The sequence below is a fragment of the Camponotus vicinus genome, unplaced genomic scaffold (assembly GCF_025532165.1).
Source record: "Camponotus vicinus isolate PSW18456_S1 unplaced genomic scaffold, iyCamVici1.0 SCAF_2, whole genome shotgun sequence".
In the NCBI taxonomy this organism is placed as follows: domain Eukaryota; kingdom Metazoa; phylum Arthropoda; class Insecta; order Hymenoptera; family Formicidae; genus Camponotus; species Camponotus vicinus.
In genome coordinates this window covers 761,080-775,373 of record NW_028141956.1, presented here as the reverse complement: position 1 = coordinate 775,373, position 14,294 = coordinate 761,080, and the positions used below count along the sequence as shown (strand labels likewise).

Sequence of the window (14,294 nt, the reverse complement as noted above, 5' to 3'; positions counted from 1 at the left end):
CTTTCTTTCTCTAGAAAATCGTAAAGAACTACAATTATATAATTTTTTAAAATTTTCTTAGTGAAAAAAACGATTTATACATACGCGTATATCCGTCAATTAAAGGTATTATACACACTTTTACTTTATTATGTATAATTGTACATAATGACAAAATTGTTTCGCGTGAGAAACCTGGCATATGCTGCAATTTTCGCTGAATTTTCATTATATTAATTCGCCTTATTAACGCCTAATCAATATTGTTACACTCGCCGAAGAAGACTCGACGGAGAAGACGAGATATTTACGACAAAAAAAAGGAAATTAAAAAAATAAAATACCAAACGCAAGAATGCAAGGATAGGGGGAGAGGGGGGAAGAATTAGAAATCCACCCACACACACACACACAGCTGCGAGGTATCGTATATACGAGCCGAAGAGGGGGATTCGGCGATAATTCCGCTAATATCGAATATCTCGAAAGCTTCGTCTCTCTCTTCCTCACTCTTGCGGAGCGAAGAGCGAGAATGATTGTGCTCCGAGGTGTTTCATGTGCCTGTTGCGTTGCAGAAGCTCGCGCGCGCCTGTATATTAAATGGTGTTCACGGTTCACCAGTCAAATTGAATCTCGGGCTATTGGCAGATTCTCAATAAGCTTCAACAATGGACTCTGTTACACGAGCCCCATATCTCCCTCCCGCTCTTTTCTACTCCCTCCGTATCGTTCCGGCCCGTCGTACTTTCGTTCGGCACGTTCTCGCATTTCCTTTCAGGAACGTATCCATCGTATTCGCTACACTACTTTCCGCCGCTGAGGTTTCGTTTCTACAGCTCGATATCCTTAAATGTGATCACCCCGACTCGAATTGGAAGCTTTTCATTTTCCTTTACATTTAAATATTCTTTGTAATTTTTAAAATCCTCAATTTCCTCAACTTTCTCCTGATTTCCAACAATGGTCGTATTAAATTATGATATCAGAGGCGTAAAGTAATGTAAACTTCTTTTTACATTATATTTTATTGAAATAAATTAATTTCTCACCAATTAATACGGATGAAAATTGTATTAAAAGAATTAAGAGATAATTATTATTGTAATCCGTGACGAGAAAGCCCAAAGCAATTTTTTCATTTTTTGTATCATTTGCATTTGATAATACACGATAAAAGAGGCTGACAAACTTTTCTTTTGATAGTTTCAAGATTAGAATTATTTATCAATTTATGAACCGAGAGAGAAAAAGAGGGAATCTATTTTTTAATTATTTAAATATTTAGCTATGCATTGTGGTGAGCGCACATGCAACCTTCTTTAATATTTCACCCCAACAAATAAGATAACGAAAAGAAATTCTTTTAGAAGGGACTAGATAGATACGCTACTGTATTGTATCGGTTTTCTTCAATTTTCAATCAAGTCATATACGTGCACTGTCTGAAACTTTTGAATCAGAAAATAATATGTGAATGATGTGTGTGTGTGTGTGTGTGTGTGTGTGTGTGTGTATGATGACACGTAAGCTATAATAACGATTTATCAAAACTATCGCTGTACGCAATGTACATACAATAGATGGAGAAAATAAACGAGTCATTGTGAACATTTGTCATCACGAATTACAGTACTGATGTAATTTCATATTTCCTTAATGCAACGTGTGAATTTTCATCCTCGGATTCATGTTAAAATATACAAGGGATCGCAAAAAATCAAAATTATAAAAATACGATTCGGATAATGCGACGATGGTGTAAGAGAGAGAGTGAAAGGGAAAAAAATCAAGCCATCGCATTTCAGGAAATTTTTATAGTAGTCGACATTTCGTTCGCCGATATATATAGATATATGTGAAGTGCGGGCAGCGCGCGTGCATTGTCTGGACGAGGTTAAGAGGGTTAGACCGAGTTAGGGGATGTCATGGGGAGGGGTTGAGGAGGTAGGTGGGTATCGGTGTAATGAAGAGCGACAGTGGCGCCCCCAACCATCGCTAATTTGCCGCTAAGTGCCCGGCTTTGTTTCCGTACGCTGATCCCATCGTTCGCAATATCCTGGATCCAAGGCGACGTTCCACGGTGTTTAAGAGAGAAAGCCAAATAACCTGCGGTATTACCCGGCAATCCAGTATAGATCGGGCTCGGATGGAAAAGAGACGACAAATCGACGAAGCAAACATATTCGAGAGAGAGAGAGAGAGAGAGAGAGAGAGAGAGAGAAAATATAAAAAAAGCTATACCTTTTTAAGAAAAGTCATTTAAAATGTAATTATTCTAGATGCTTTAATTCAATGTTCTTTAATGAAGAAATAGACAACTAATCAATGGATATATATATATATATATATATATATATATATATATATATTATTTGATATTGATCCAAGACTATTGTGTGTATTTCAATAGATCACACGTAGTAATCAGCACTTCGTAAGATTACATTAATCGAAATTCTTCGAATTGATAACGCGTATTGTTTTCATTTTTAAATTATTCTCGTATAATTATATTATTATATGTATATCACAATTGTTATTATACAAGAAAAACATAAACTATGCGGTGTGTGATTAATAAGATTATTAAGTTATATTAAGTTATACATTTATTATTTCTACTTTTTACATTCGCTTTCCGTTCGAATTGAACAATTATTGATATGTTATTTAATATGATTGTAACGCAATTTATTCGCGTCCAGTATATAAAAACAGGAATTGCTAGTCAAGCAGTTCATCTATGCATGCGCGATTCAACGATCAAGACAATCGGCGTGATTCATTAAAACGTTTCGCCATCATGGATACTTGCATACTGTTGTCAATTTTAAATACCATCGCTATTTATTACTACTTCTTTAAAAATTTAAATTTCTTCAAAAAACATGGGATTCTTTATATACCCTGTCGTAAACAACATGGCACCAGTATTTCTCCGCCAGTTATCATTAGCCGAACTTATTGAGAAAATCTACAAACTGAATCCAGATGCCAAATATGTCGGTTTCTTCGACAGCATGAATCCAGTAGTGATGATTCGTGATCCAGATCTCATCTATCGCTATTAAGAATTTTGATTCGTTTACCGATCACCGCGGTTTTGTCGACGAGGTTAATGATCCTCTACTTGGTAAGAATTTATTTTCGCTTCGTGGTGAAAAATGGCGAGATGTGAGAAATTTATTAAATCCCGCTTTTACGTCTAGTAAAATGAAAGCTATGTTTAAGCTAACATCCGACTGTGCTGCCAACTTTACTGAATTTCTCCCCAAATTGCCTTCTAATCAAAATGTTATGGAAATGAAAAATTGCTTCACTAGATACACGAATGATGTAATTGCAACATGTGCTTTTAGCGTTTCTATGAGAAATCCTACGAATTCTACGTTTATGCAAAATATGCCACGACTTTTACCACTCTACGCGTAATAAAATTCTATTTTATCAGAAGTATGCCTACTATCACCAAAATGTTGGGTATTAAATTCATTGATAATCGAACAGGTCAGTTTTTCAAGGATTTCGTGAGAAACACGATAGATACAAGAGACGAGCAGAATATCGTACGACCAGACGCAACGAGATAGATGAGGTTCTGAAGGAAACAAATGGGGAATTGACCTATGAAGCATCGAATGGAATGCAATATCTGGATGCTGTCATTAACGAAGCTCTTAGGTTCTGGCCTGTGGCGGTTTTACAAGACAGATTATGTGTGCAAGATTTCGAATTATCGCTAGCACTTCCCGGAGATAAGCCCTTTGTCCTAAAAAAAGGATCCGCCGTTTTGGTTTCCTGTTTATGGTTTCCATCGGGATTCCAAGTAGTTCGAGAAACCGAATGAGTCCTATCCCAAACATTTTCTGGACGAGAATAAGAAGAAATTAAATATTAACGCATATTTTCCGTTCGAAATCGGTCCGAGGATAGGCAATAGATTTGCATTATTAGAAATTAAGCTCATGGTATTCTATTTATTAGCTCGTTCGCGAAGACTTCTCATCCTTTACAATTGAGCAAAAGAAACTTCACCATGATGGCAAAAGGGGCGGGGGGGGGGGGGTTCTAATTGAATATTCAAGCAAGAACCGATGTTCATACTGTTCAGCGTGTTATTCAATAAGCGTTGGTACTACGACTAATAGCCATATTTAAATCCACATGCTAACAAAATGTATGAATATGAAATGTCTGATTCGATTCTATTTATAATTACTTAAGAGAAACGATTTGAAATATTGATATATGTAATGAAAATGTAAAATAATTGCGCGTGTAAAATAATTTTAATATTCTTTTGTACTCTTCAGATGGCAGTAAAATAATAATGCTTGCTTATAATGTATAAATTATATTGATCTTTTATTTAATTTTCCTTATAAGAATTTGAAGGAAATTAATATTAATTTCTGATTATATTAATTTGTGATTATATATATTTTTGAATAATAATATTCAGCGAAAGAAATAATAATTTGGTATAATTTGACATAATTTAATAAAATTCTTTTCCAAATTATTTCGTATAAACGTATTAATTCTTATGTATATATATGATAAAATTAAATATTGCAATAGGAATTTTATAGGAACAATGTGTTCTTTTATATTTAGACAAAAAGAAAATTAAGAAGAGAAATATATTTTTTATCTGAAAGTACTATATAATGCACATGTGGAAGTCGTATTAAACCCTCTGGTACACTGAAGTTTAAATTGTATACATATATAAATTTAGTAATTCACAATATATGGGATAACACTCTTCAATTAAAAAATAGTATATTAATGCACATACATGTATAATAATTTATTATAAGAAACATGAATTGAGATATACAACATATAACACATAGTCTGTTACTTTCTCCTTTCTATCTCTTTTTTCTTTCTTTCTCTCTCTTTATTCACATGTGGTAATTATTCATAAATAATAAAACTAGAAAAGTAATAAGAGAATTAATAGGAAAATTCATTTTTTCCTATATTCATATATTCAACGAAATTTTAAGATATTAAAATGTAAAAAATAAGATATAAATTTACATATACAAATTCTAAACTTAAGATATTACTAGATATATGAGCAACAGATATACATATTCTGAAATTGAAATAACTGATGTGTAAAAGTAACTATTGTTCTCAATTTGCGAAAAGTGTTTTCGTCATTATTAAATTATCGAATTAAATGAGTGACGTCAGAGTGATGTACTCAACTCTACAGTATGATGTAAGCCAAGGATAAAATAATTATATCGAAAGGTAACAAAAAATTACACAATAGACAAAATGCATTTAAAGTATTTTCAAAATAGTATCTTGTGCAATCATCGCGTTATTATACTAAAGCAAAAATAAAATGAAGTACTAATAGTAACAGTATAAGTACATGTGCTTATTAATAACATATAATATTGTAATGACAAAAATATTATTAAGAGATAACACTTAGCAATTCAATTTTGTTTTCATTTTGAGGAGACAGACAAAGAGAGAAAGAGAGAGAGAGAGGGAAAGAGAGAGAGAGAAAATATAAAAACCGAAAAGACGAAGTATACCTTTTTAATATAAATCCTTAAGAGCTAAGTTGATAAGAAAAGTCATTTAAAATGTAACTATTCTAGATGCTTCAATTCAATGCTCTTTAATGAAAAAATAGACATATAAACAGCAGATATGTATAATAATAAATGAAAGATAAATGTATGATAAGAATATACGATAAGAATTTATGATAAGAATACATGAAAAATTTTGATATCTCTGAAGAATTTGCGTACGTAACTTGTATATGTTGAACAATTTTTCATAATTTTTCGCTATTGTATTTTCAGATATGTAAAAAGTAAAAATTATTAACGATAAATAATTTTTCTGAAAATTCAAATAAAAAAAAGTCTTGGATAATATCAAAGTCTTAGATAATATCAAATAAGTTGATATATACAAAAATATATATAAATGATATGTAAATTGATATATATAAACGCTGTTTTCTTATATATATATATATATATATATATATATATATATATATATATATAAGAAAACAGCGTTTATATATATCAATTTACATATCATTTATATATATTTTTGTATATATCAACTTATTTGATATTATCTAAGACTTTGATATTATCCAAGACTTACTCAATTGATCGCATAAATCTGCACTTCGTAAAATTACATCAATCGAAATTCTTCAAATTCATAAACACATATTATTTTCATTTTTATATTATTCTATATTTCTATTGTTATTATACAAAAAAAACATATTCTACGCGATGTGTGGTTAATAATTAAATTATGTCATTTATTATTTCTATTTTCCACATTTGTTTTCCATTAGAATTGAAGAAATAATATTTTATTTGATATGACTGCAACGCGCAATCTACTCGCGTCCAGTATATAAAGAGAGGAATTGCTAGTAGCTCAAGCAGTTATCTGTGTACGCGCGACTCAACGACATCGGCAATCGGCGTGATTTATTAAACGCTTCGCCATCATGGATACTTGGATATTGTTGTCAATTTTGACAAGTACCATCGCTATTTATTACTATTTCTTTAAAGATTTAAATTTCTTCAAAAAATATGGGATTCTGCATATACCACCATGGCCTGTCCTGGGTAACATGGCACCAGTGTTCCTTCGCCAATTATCGATAGCCGAACTTATTCAGAAAATCTACCAGCTGAATCCAGATGCGAAATATGTCGGTTTCTTCGACAGCATGAATCCAGTTGTGGTGATTCGTGATCCAGAGCTCATCAAGTCTATCGCCGTCAAAAACTTCGATTCGTTTACCGATCATCGCGGTTTTATCGACGAGGAAAATGATCCTTTATTTGGCAAGAATTTAGTTTCGCTTCGTGGTGAAAAATGGCGAGATGTAAGAAATTTATTAAGTCCCGCTTTTACATCTAGTAAAATGAAAGCTATGTTCAAGCTAATGTCCGATTGTGCTGCCAATTTTACCGAGTTTCTTTCCAAGTTGCCTTCCGACAAAAGTGTTATGGAAATGAAAGATTGCTTCACTAGGTACACGAATGACGTAATCGCAACCTGCGCCTTCGGGATTAGCGTTGATTCTATGAGAAATCCTACCAATGAATTCTACGTTTATGGAAAAGATGTCACTACTTTTAACACTCTACGCACTATAAAATTTTATTTAGTCAGAAGTATGCCTACTATCACCAAAATGTTGGGCATTAAATTTATTGATAATCGAATCGGTCAGTTTTTTAAGGATCTCGTGAGAAATACGATAGACGCGAGAGACAGGCAGAATATCGTACGGCCAGATATGCTGCAATTGATGATGGAAAGCAGAGGAAAAAGAGGACCCGGAAAAGAATTAACTATCGACGATATGACTGCGCAGGCATTTCTCTTCTTTTTCGGCGGCTTTGATACTGTTTCCACGTTGATGTGCTTCGCTGTGCACGAAATTGCCGTTAATCCAAGCATTCAGACAAAACTACGCAACGAGGTAGACGACGTTTTGAAGAAAACGAACGGGGAATTGACCTATGAAGCTTTGAATGGAATGGAATATTTAGACGCTGTCATTAACGAGGCTCTTAGGTTCTGGCCTGTGGCAGTTTTTCAAGACAGATTATGTGTGCAAGATTTCGAATTACCACCAGCACTTCCCGGAGATATGCCTTTTATTGTGAAAAAAGGATCAGTCGTTTGGTTTCCTGTTTATGGTCTTCATCGGGATTCTAAGTATTTCGAGAAACCGGACGAGTTCTATCCCGAACGTTTTCTGGACGAGAATAAGAAAAATTTAAATATTAACGCATATTTACCGTTTGGAATCGGACCGAGAATGTGCATAGGTAACAGATTTGCATTATTAGAAACTAAGGTCGTGATATTCTACTTATTAGCTCGTTGCGAATTAAAACTGTGCGCGAAGACTTGCCATCCTTTACGATTGAGCAAAAAAAGCTTCACCATGTTAGCCGAGGGAGGATTTTGGCTGAAGGTTCAAGCGAGAAACGATGTTCATACTAGCATATTAACAAGCGTTAATGGTACTGCGACTAATGGCCATATTTAAATCCACATGAATGCTAACAAAATGTATGAATAAATGTCTGGTTCGATTATATTTATATGACTTTATTATGACTTAAGAGAAACGATTTGAAATATTGATATATGTAACGAAAATGTGCGCGTGTAAAATAATTTTATTATTCTTTTGTACTGTTTAGATAACTGTAATAATAATGCTTACTTATAATTTAATCTTTTATTTAGTTTTCCTCATAAGAATTTAAGGGAATTCAATATTATTTTCTGATTATATTTTGTGATTATATATATTTTTGAATAATAATGTTCAGCGAAAGAAATAATAATTTGGTATAATTAGGTATAATATATTTGTTAAAATTCTTTTTCAAATTATTTCTTATAAACGTATTAATTCTTATGAAAATGGAATAAAATTAAATATGTTAATGCAATAGGAATTTTACATATAAAGACACAGTGTATTCTTTTATATTTAGACAAAAAGAAAATTATATTTTAAAGTATACGGAAAAAACATATTATCTGAAAATGTTATATAATGCACATATAGAAGTCGTATAAAATTGCTGATACACTGAAGTTTAAATTGTATATCTAAATTTAGCAATACAAAATATGGGATAATATTCTTCAATTAAAAATTAGTATATTAATGCATGTACATGTATAATAATTTATTATAAGAAACATGAATTGAGATATACAACATATAACACATAGTCTGTTACTTTCTCCTCTCTATCTCCTTTTCCTCTCTTTCTTTCTGTTTGTTCACATGTGGTAATTATTCATAAATAATAAAACTAGAAAAGTAATAAGAGAATTAATAGGAAAATTCATTTTTTCCTATATTCATATATTCAACGAAATTTTAAGATATTAAAATGTAAAAAATAAGATATAAATTTACATATACAAATTCTAAACTTAAGATATTACTAGATATATGAGCAACAGATATACATATTCTGAAATTGAAATAACTGATGTGTAGAAGTAACTATTGTTCTTAATTTGCGAAAAGTGCATTATTAACTATTCAATTAAATGAGTCACGTTAGAGCGACGTATTCAACTCTACAGTATTATGTAACCCAAGGATAAAATAATTATATCGAAAGGTAACAAAAAATTACACAATAAACAAATCGAATTTAAGGCATTTACAAAATAGTATCTTGTGCAATTATCGCGTTATTATGCTAATAGCAAAAATAAAATGAAGTACTAATAATAACAGTATAAGTATATATGTTTATTAAGAACATATATAATATTATAATGACAGAAATATTACTAAAAGATAACACTTAGCAATTCAATTTTGTTTCCATTTTGAGGAGACAGACAAAGAGAGAGAGAGAGAGAGAGAGAGAGAGAGAGAGAGAGAGAGAGAGAGAGAACATGAAAACCGAAAAGACGAAGTTCTTTTTAATATAAACCCTCAAGAGCTAAGTTGATAAGAAAAGTCATTTAAAATGTAACTACGCTGGATGTTTCAATTCAATGCTCTTTAATGAAAAAATAGACATATAATCAGCAGATATGTATAAGAATAAATGAAAGATAAATGTACGATAAGAATATACGATAAGAATTTATGATAAGGATACATGAAAAATTTTGATATCTCTGAAGAATTTGCGCACGTAACTATTATATGTTGAACATTTTTTTATAATTTCTCCCTATTGTATTTTCAGATATGTACAAGATAAAAATTTTTAACAATAAATAATTTTTCTGAAAATTCAAATTGCACATGCATATATATAAGAAAACAGCGCTTATATATATCAATTTATATATCTTTTATATATATATATATATATATATATATATATATATATATATATATATACCATTTGCATTTATATATATCAACTTCAAGAATTTAGATTAACGTAATCTTACGAAATGCTCATCACTCGTGTAATTTATTAAATAATAAGACTTAAATAATATCAAATAATAATATCAATATCAAAGAATAATTTTATTAAATAGTCTACATGTGTCTATCGATTATTTAAAAAATCATTATTCGATATTATCCGAGACTTGCTCAACAAATTATAGGAATAATCAGTACTTCGTAAAATTTCGTCAATCGAAATTCTTCGAATTGATAAACACGTATTATTTTCACTTTTATATTATTCTATGTTACTATTATTATTATTATACAAGAAAAACATATTCCTATGTGATGTGTGATTAATAATTAAATTATGTCATTTATTATTTCCATTTACCACATTTGTTTTCCATGATGACAACGATATTTTATTTGATATGACTGCAACGCGCAATCTATTCGCGTCCAGTATATAAAGACAGGAATTGCCAATAGCTCAACCAGTTATCTGTACACGCGCGATTCAACGACATCGTATCAAGACGATCGGCGTGATTTATTAAACGTTTCGCCATCATGGATACTTGGATACTGTTGTCAATTTTGACAAGTACCATCGCTATTTATTACTATTTCTTTAAAGATTTAAATTTCTTCAACAAATATGGGATTCTGCATATACCACCGTGGCCTGTTGTGGGTAACATGGCACCAATGTTCCTTCGCCAATTATCGATAGCCGAACTTATTCAAAAAATCTACAAGGTGAATCCAGATGCGAAATATGTCGGTTTCTTCGACAGCATGAATCCAGTAGTGATGATTCGTGATCCAGATCTCATCAAGTCTATTGCCATCAAGAACTTCGATTCGTTTACCGATCATCGCGGTTTTGTCGACGAAGTTAACGATCCTCTATTTGGCAAGAATTTATTTTCGCTTCGTGGTGAAAAATGGCGAGATGTGAGAAATTTATTAAGTCCCGCTTTTACATCTAGTAAAATGAAAGCTATGTTCAAGCTAATGGCCGATTGTGCTGCCAATTTTACCGAATTTCTTTCCAAGTTACCTTCTGACAATAGTGTTATGGAAATGAAAGACTGCTTCACCAGGTACACGAATGACGTAATCGCAACCTGCGCCTTCGGGATTAGCGTTGATTCTATGAGAAATCCTACCAACGAATTCTATGTTTATGGAAAAGTTGCTACAACTTTTACCACTTTACGCACTATAAAATTTTATTTCATCAGAAGTATGCCTCGTATCACCAAAATGTTGGGTATTAAACTCATTGATAATCAAATAAGTCAATTTTTCAAGAATCTCGTGAGAAACACGATAGACACCAGAGACAAGCAGAATATCGTACGGCCAGATATGCTGCAACTGATGATGGAAAGCAGAGGAAAAAGAGGGCCCGGCAAAGAATTAACTATCGAGGATATGACTGCGCAGGCATTTATTTTCTTTTTCGGCGGCTTTGATACTGTTTCCACGTTGATGTGCTTCGCTGTTCATGAAATTGCCGTTAATCCAAGCATTCAGACAAAATTACGCAAGGAGGTAGACGACGTTTTGGAGAAAACAAACGGGGAATTGACCTATGAAGCTTTGAATGGAATGGAATATTTAGACGCTGTCGTTAATGAGGCTCTTAGGTTCTGGCCTGTGGCAGTTTTCCAAGACAGATTATGTGTGCAAGATTTCGAATTACCACCAGCACTTCCCGGAGATAAGCCTTTTATTGTGAAAAAAGGATCAGTCGTTTGGTTTCCTATTTATGGTCTTCATCGGGATTCTAAGTATTTCGAGAAACCGGACGAGTTCCATCCTGAACGTTTTTTGGACGAGAATAAGAAAAATTTAAATATTAATGCATATTTACCGTTCGGAATCGGACCAAGAATGTGCATAGGTAACAGATTTGCATTATTAGAAACTAAGGTCGTGATATTCTACTTATTAGCTCGTTGCGAATTAAAACCGTGCGCGAAGACTTGCCATCCTTTACGATTGAGCAAAAAAAATTTCGCCATGCTAGCAGAGGGGGGATTCTGGCTAAAGATTCAAGCGAGAAACGATGCTCATACTAGCATATCCACAAGCGTTAATAGTACTGCGATTAATGGCCATATTTAAATCTGTATAATTGCTGGTAAAATGCTTCTGAATAAATCGATTCTATTACAATTCGATTCTATTTACAATTACTTTAGAAAAACGATTTGAAACATTGTAATATGTATGTAATGAAATATATAATGAAAATGTGCGTGTGTAAAATAATTTTATCTTAAATATAATGCTTTTCTTTGTAATCATCAAGATAGCTATAAAATAATAATGCTTTCTTATAATTTTATATCTTTTGTTTAGTTTTTCTAATAAGAGAGAAATCAATAATTTCTAATCTGTGATTATTGAATAATATTCAGCGAAAGAAATAATAATTTGACATAATTTGATAAAGTTCTTTTTCAAACTATTTCTTAAAGTATTAATTTTTATATATATAAATAGGATAAAATTATATTAAATTTATGTTATTGCAATAAGAGTTTTATATAAGAAAAAAGTATTTTGATTATATTTAGACACAAAGAGAATAATATTAAAATACATAAAATAACATATCTTACCCGAAAGTGCATATATATATATAGAAGTTATATATGTTTATATACTAAAAATTGAAATTATGTATATAAATTTAGTAATATAAAATATAGAATATTATTCATTAATAAAGAAAAGTATATTATTATATATACATGTATAGTAATTTATTAGAATATATATAATTTATTTAGAATATATATAATTTTGTTATATAACATTAGTACATAGTCTAACTGTCTCCTCTTCTCTCTCTTTCTCTCTGCCTCTGTCTCTGTCTTTGTCTCTGTCTATGTTCAGATAAGATAATTATTCCGATAGGAATAAAAAAAGTAATAAGATATTGAGAAATAATCATTTCTGCATTCATATCATTTATATATTTTAAGATAATAAGAAAATATAAAATATAATCAGGAAATATAAAAATATAAATAACAGATATAAACTGTATATTCTGATATAAATAATAAGCGGTATTCTGAAACTAAAACAACTGTTGTATAAAAGTTGTTATTGTTCTCAACACTCGCAAAGAATACACTATTAAACCATTGAGTTAATTGAATGATGTCAGAGATGATTTGTACTCATATCTACAGTATGATAGAGAAACCAAGGTTAAAATAGTTACATTGAATGATCACAGAAAGATTACATAAGAAAAATGCATACAAAGCATTTACAAAATAATATATTGCGAAATCATCGTGACATTAGCCTAATAGCAAAAATGAAATATTAATAAAATACAAAACATAAAACATTTTAAAATACAAAACATAAAACATTTTAAGTACATATGTTTATTAGTAATATATATATATATATATATATATATATATATATATATATATATATATAAGGTGTCGGATATAATATTTCTATCATTACAATATTATATATCAAATAATCTAAGTCATGTAATGAGACATTCGTGACATAAATAAAGAAAAGTGAGGAAGTAAGGCTAAGAACTGGAGACGCAGATAAAAGTGCGCAATACTAGTAACTTATATGATATATTTAAAAACATAATAATATGAATAATAAATATTCGCATAGTATAAAGGCGCATAAAATGTATAATATGAGATTTGTCGACAGATGTTTCGATCTCCTGCAGGTTTTTTTCAATGTTGGAAATATAATATAAATATTAATAAAAATATTAATACTAATATTAATATAAATATTAATAAAGAAACAGGTCAAAATAAGTCAAAGTACTGTATCATATGAATATTGAAAAGAATCGTCAAGGGCGTACATCACAAATATAAAGATATGTTAATATAAATCGATGTCATGAAAAACGCAATATAAAAGAATTAATTACAGAGATCAACGCGAAAATTAGAATGTTCACCTTGCACGTGTTCTTTTACTGAACATTCTCGTTCTCTTCTAATGAAATCGTCGTTAACCTTGATTAGACTGTTGCATGTATAAATTAACCCACTCGCTCAAAAGTATTTGTAGACTAATAATCCAGAGAAATGAATGGGAATGTTAATGCTAAAGATGTAAACCGCAGAAATTAACATAATTATATATATATATATATATATATATATATATATAAATAAATTAATATATTATATATTTATATTAATATAATTATATTATTATATATAATTATTATAAACTATTGTATTAATTATTATATTAATATTAATTATATATACAATATATATATATATATATATATATATATATATATATATATATTATATTGGAATAAAAGAATAGAAATATTATTGATAAAATTTAG

At 30.4% G+C, this 14,294-nt stretch overlaps 1 protein-coding gene, 1 long non-coding RNA gene and 1 pseudogene across 2 annotated transcripts in view; all 3 read left to right on the top strand.

Annotated features, from left to right (window-relative positions):
* Positions 1-14,294, top strand: part of LOC145966237 (uncharacterized) — a 238,414-nt gene that overhangs the window by 174,559 nt on the left and 49,561 nt on the right. The gene's annotated exons all lie outside the window — the stretch shown is intronic.
* On the top strand, positions 2,783-4,051 carry LOC145966354 (cytochrome P450 9e2 pseudogene; annotated as a pseudogene).
* Positions 6,441-13,558, top strand: LOC145966353 (uncharacterized). The gene is made up of 2 exons (XM_083090399.1): positions 6,441-8,056; positions 10,463-13,558. Exons 1-2 carry the CDS (start codon positions 6,497-6,499, stop codon positions 12,041-12,043), a joined length of 3,141 nt encoding a protein of 1,046 aa, XP_082946525.1. The 5' UTR covers positions 6,441-6,496; the 3' UTR covers positions 12,044-13,558.